The sequence below is a fragment of the Etheostoma spectabile genome, chromosome 3, assembly GCF_008692095.1.
Source record: "Etheostoma spectabile isolate EspeVRDwgs_2016 chromosome 3, UIUC_Espe_1.0, whole genome shotgun sequence".
Lineage (NCBI taxonomy): Eukaryota > Metazoa > Chordata > Actinopteri > Perciformes > Percidae > Etheostoma > Etheostoma spectabile.
In genome coordinates this window covers 13156086-13160603 of record NC_045735.1, presented here as the reverse complement: position 1 = coordinate 13160603, position 4518 = coordinate 13156086, and the positions used below count along the sequence as shown (strand labels likewise).

The window sequence follows — 4518 nt, the reverse complement described above, 5'->3', positions numbered from 1 at the left end:
CACACACATACACACACACACACACACACACACACACGCACACACTGTTTTGTACAACTACCAGGCTCTAAATTGGTGGTCCCAGGCATTTTTTGCTTTTGCCACTTACTGTAATATGAAGCAATATCTCCTTACTACCCTGTCCTTGGTTGTGTATGTCTGTTAGTTATGATCATTCATTCTCCAAAATAGTTTCATTTGAATATTTTCACAATTTTGCCTTATCTTATTTCTTACCTGGGCAATCATCTTGTGACTAATTTGGAATATTGCCAGCGGATCCTGATCCCCAGGTTGGGAACCACTGCTCTACCTTATCCTTTAGTGTGTGCTGAGTGTGTCCTGACACTACCACAGATGTTGTCTTAAAATTCCTAATGGGCACTCTATTTAATTTTTGTATTGTAATCTTGTACTGTAATATTGTTAAGATGTTGCTCTTATCACAGTGGTGCTTATTTTACAGAATTGGGCATCCTCTCCTAAAATGGCACTACTCATGTTTACAGGTTGTCCAAGGGGTTATTTTGGGAGGCACTGCAGAAGAAAGTGCCACTGTCCCAACAACGGACATTGCCATCATTTGTATGGAGGCTGCCTGTGCTCTCCGGGACTATATGGCCGCTTCTGCCACTTGTGTGAGTACTAACCTGACTTCATCATAACACCCACTGTATAATGGTAATGATAATTATGGTGACAATGATGGTGATGATGATAATACTATCACAAACAATGAAATGATATTGGCTAATCCTCTTTACAATTTTAATACAATTGATAAAAAATGCATTAAGATTATGTAAGATAATACATATGTTTAAGGCAAAAAATATAGAATGTATCATATATGGCATAACTTGAAGAAAGAATTCTACCTAATTGAAGATAATTGCTGCTGTATTTTTCTCATTCCTGTGAAATTTTAATTAATGCAAAAGAAAAATGAGATAACAAAATATGATGTGAAAATATTGCAGTGATCAAAACCTTCAATAGTAATTTATAGGTTTTAGTATGATGGTGATTCATAAACACCTTCTCAGGTTTATGAACAGGGACTGTAGTTTTTCAAACTGCTACTACCAAATTAGGTTATATGTAGGAAATCATGTACAAATTGTACAAATAATGTACACAGAACCACAGCTTCCTCTCAGCGTCATGTTTACTCTTGATCGCTTGCTGTACTTAATCGTTTTGATGGGGGCACGAGGTGAGAGGGCAGCTCTCGGGGGAGCCAGTGGCCCTCCAGTTTTCCCTCAATAAGGTGGACTGCCAAAGCAAACTCCTCATTGTCCAGCATGCCATCCCCATCTATGTCAGACAGTCTCCAGATATGAGCAAGCACAGAGTTGGGCAGAAGAGTGGTCGTCATCCACTCTTTAACTTTGGTGCCACTCAATTTGCCCCCATTTGGACTGAGGTTATAGAAAATCTCATCGTACTTTGGCTTGTATTTCTCCAACGACCACTCGTCTAAATCGGTCTCACTGCTCTCATCTTCTTTTTTGAGTTCCTTGAAAGGATCTCTCTTGAAATGCTCAGGCCTGAATGTTCCCAAAAATTCCCCATCCAACACACTGGGGAGGGATTTCTTCCTTAGTTCTTGCTGTTGAAGTAAAGGCACCAGGTTTGCTATGTCAGTGGTCAAGAGTTTATCCAAGGAAGCCATCAGACTTGGCTTCAGGGTCTTGAACTTTGAGAAATCTTGACCCAAAAGTTTCTCCTGGACAGGAATGCAATCACGTTAGGCTCACAGAACACTTTTAAGTAAATACATTTTGATAATGTGGTATTTAGGCAGCAATGAAGAAGTGTTGTTCTACCTGCATCTTGGTGCAGTCTGGGAAGTCTCCCGCTGGGACTAGATGATGTTGCTGGATCTTGGTGAAAATTACAGGAAGTTGGTAAATCAGATTGTGCTTCTTGCTTTCTTTGCAAAAAAGTGTTGGCATCTCTTGCTTCAGATAGCTGATAATGTGGGCATGTGCCTAGGGGGGAGGAAAAAAAATCACCACATCTGAATCTCAGCTTGTCAGCATTTATGTACAGTATGGTTTAGAGTTAAACGTATGAGATCTCTTACCCTCACTAAGCGTGCCCTCTTCACCAGGTCATTCAGCTTGCGTACTGCAGCATTGCTCGGCAAGTTCCTTATGTCGGCCAAGAGATCCTCCTCCTCCAGCTCAATCAGCTGGTAGTGGTCACACTTCTGCCTGGGCTCTGACCAGAAAGATCCAATGTAAACCCGCAAGATCTCGGGGGTTCGAAACACTTTTCCCAGCGACCACATGAGGGCGCCATACACTCTCATGAGCTGTTGCGAGTCCACCCTGTCAGCTTTGTTGAGAACTACACGCAACTTGTCCTCATAGCCACACAGGGCCCCAAAGGCCCGAGTGAGCTCATCAGAGAACTCTAGTTTATGTGCATCGAACAGCAGGATGATTCGATCCACACGCTCTGCAAACCAGCGCAGCACCGCTGGAAAGTCGTAGCCTGGGGATAAGGAACAAAAACACAGGGTTTTCATTAAGACTATTTAATGGGGCAAGCCTCACTGCCTCAACACCAAGAGGAACATACATATCCCAGGGGCCCTCACTGGTTGCAAGCCATTTCAGTTACACCCATAGATTAATGCATTCATAAAACAAAGTGAGGACTGCTCAGTTACTTACTGCTCATCTCCAACCAAGTCAGTCAAATTGCTTTCATTTGCTTTGCTGCTGACTTCAAATGTTTGAATTATGTTGGGCTGAAATACTATTATTTAATTGCATCTGTTATGACTCTTCTCTTGGCAGGAATTTGCATCCTTCCGAAAGCAACAATACTTTACAACTTTCTAAAACTGAATATATGCAATTAGAAGAAGACCCATTAATTCTACTGACATTAAAAAAGGAAATTGGCAAGGTAGTCTTACTTACCTCGACTCAGTTTTCTTTTAGCTGCAGTTAAGATGCCTGGTGTGTCGATAATGCTGACACTCTCGAGGACTTGATTTGGCATCTGGACACACTGAAACCTACAAAGAAAAAAATACAACAACATAAAACATTAAAATCTCTATACCATTTCTCACTATCCTTTATTTAAATGGTTGAAAATTGGAATAGCTTTCAACTGCAATGTTTGTTTTAGTATTTACATGTTAATGAAGGCAGAACATTGGCAAAAAGAAGTAAAAGAAAGAAAAATGAAAAAGGAGGAGAAACAACTCCACCTTTCTCCTTCTTCCTTTCTCTCTTTTTGTCTGTTGATTACTATCACCTGTTAAGAAAAGCATTTCCAAAAGGGTCGAGGTTGCGAAAGGGCTTTTTGGGGTCCACTGTGAGGGCATTGCCAGGGATAATTCCTTCCATCTCTCCATACATGAGGGCAGTGAAGCAGTCAGTAGTTGGCTCTGGCCCAACTCGGCTACCAGGGAAATCTTGTTCTATGAGATACCTTTAGTCCAAAGCACCATTACCAACATTATTACCGCCAAACACAACAGCACTATATATTCAGCAGAATACATGCACACATCTGCAGTTTTAAATGGCGTGGATGTTTTGATTCTTACCTGATGAAAGTTGTCTTTCCTGTTGAGTACTGACCCATCACCAAGACCATTGGCTTGTTATCAAACTCTGCGTCCTCATAGCACGGAGAATGAAAGTGATGGAAAGAATAGTATTTCTCTATCGGCAGCAGCCTCTTATGATAAAGATTTTTCAGCTCCTCTGTTACCAGATTGACATCCCCCAGTGTTTTAGGGTTGCTCCTAAGCCTCCGGATGGACATGGCGATGAGTCTCTGCTCTTAATTTGTTTCTATGGAAGCTGCTCACTCTTCTAAGACCAAACCGAGCGATGGGAGCGGTGCACAAGGAATATTTTCAGATTCTCACAGCTGTCTGCTCCATCCTGCAGCGGGACATTGAGAGGGTGGAGAGGGTGTAACCAGAGCCTGCAGCTGCACCTAACATAAAGCCATTGTCGAGAGGGACAGGGTGGAGTGAAGTTCAGTTTTTTTTTTTTTTTTTGCTAAGTAGAGAGAATCTTGGCAAAATGCATGCAGATTGTTCTAAACACTGAGTGATAATGTGGCAGTGCATCAGTTTTAAACATCTTACTTAAAGGTGACCTGCCACACATATTTCATTATGCTGTGGTAATGTCTGAAGTTCTACCATGAACTCTGTAACATTTTTTGTGGGAAAAATGACTTGGTTACCTTATTTCAAGCCATTCTAGCGTGGTATAGAAAGCCTGCAGGAAGACTCAGCTCGATTTGTGCCAGTTCTTATTAATGTTCAACAAGCTAACCTGCTTGACTCTGATTGGCTAACAGCTAGCCAATGAGAACCTGGCTATCAGTATCGTTTACCCAGCGCAACCGGCCAAGCTCATGACTACAAATGAGCTATGCCAACATGACATCAGACTGACTAGCTGTTGTAATTGGCCTGATTTCTCCTCTTATTTCTTTGCAGTGGCTAGAGCTGACAGAGGAGGTAGCAGTTCA

At 41.8% G+C, this 4518-nt stretch overlaps 2 protein-coding genes across 3 annotated transcripts in view; one reads left to right on the top strand and one right to left on the bottom strand.

Annotated features, from left to right (window-relative positions):
• Positions 1–4518, top strand: part of egfem1 (EGF-like and EMI domain containing 1) — a 53862-nt gene that overhangs the window by 30076 nt on the left and 19268 nt on the right. For both annotated transcript variants that reach the window (XM_032508511.1, XM_032508518.1), the window contains exon 16: positions 510–638. In XM_032508511.1, coding sequence (XP_032364402.1) covers positions 510–638 — 129 coding nt within the window. The remainder of the gene's footprint in view (positions 1–509; positions 639–4518) is intronic.
• LOC116678886 (EH domain-containing protein 2) lies at positions 744–3795 on the bottom strand. The gene is made up of 6 exons (XM_032508628.1): positions 3575–3795; positions 3280–3456; positions 2937–3034; positions 2090–2502; positions 1830–1994; positions 744–1729 (listed from the first exon to the last, which is right to left on the bottom strand). Exons 1-6 carry the CDS (start codon positions 3793–3795, stop codon positions 1169–1171), a joined length of 1635 nt encoding a protein of 544 aa, XP_032364519.1. The 3' UTR covers positions 744–1168.

Excerpts from the sequence above, each read along its gene's own strand:
- LOC116678886 (XM_032508628.1), bottom strand. The coding sequence starts at position 3,795 with ATGTCCATCCGGAGGCTTAGGAGCAACCCTAAAACACTGGGGGATGTC. Across the intron at positions 3,035-3,279 it reads GGAAATGCTTTTCTTAACAG|GTTTCAGTGTGTCCAGATGC; the intron begins GTGATAGTAATC and ends TTTTCTTTGTAG. Across the intron at positions 1,995-2,089 it reads AGAGGGCACGCTTAGTGAGG|GCACATGCCCACATTATCAG; the intron begins GTAAGAGATCTC and ends CCTCCCCCCTAG.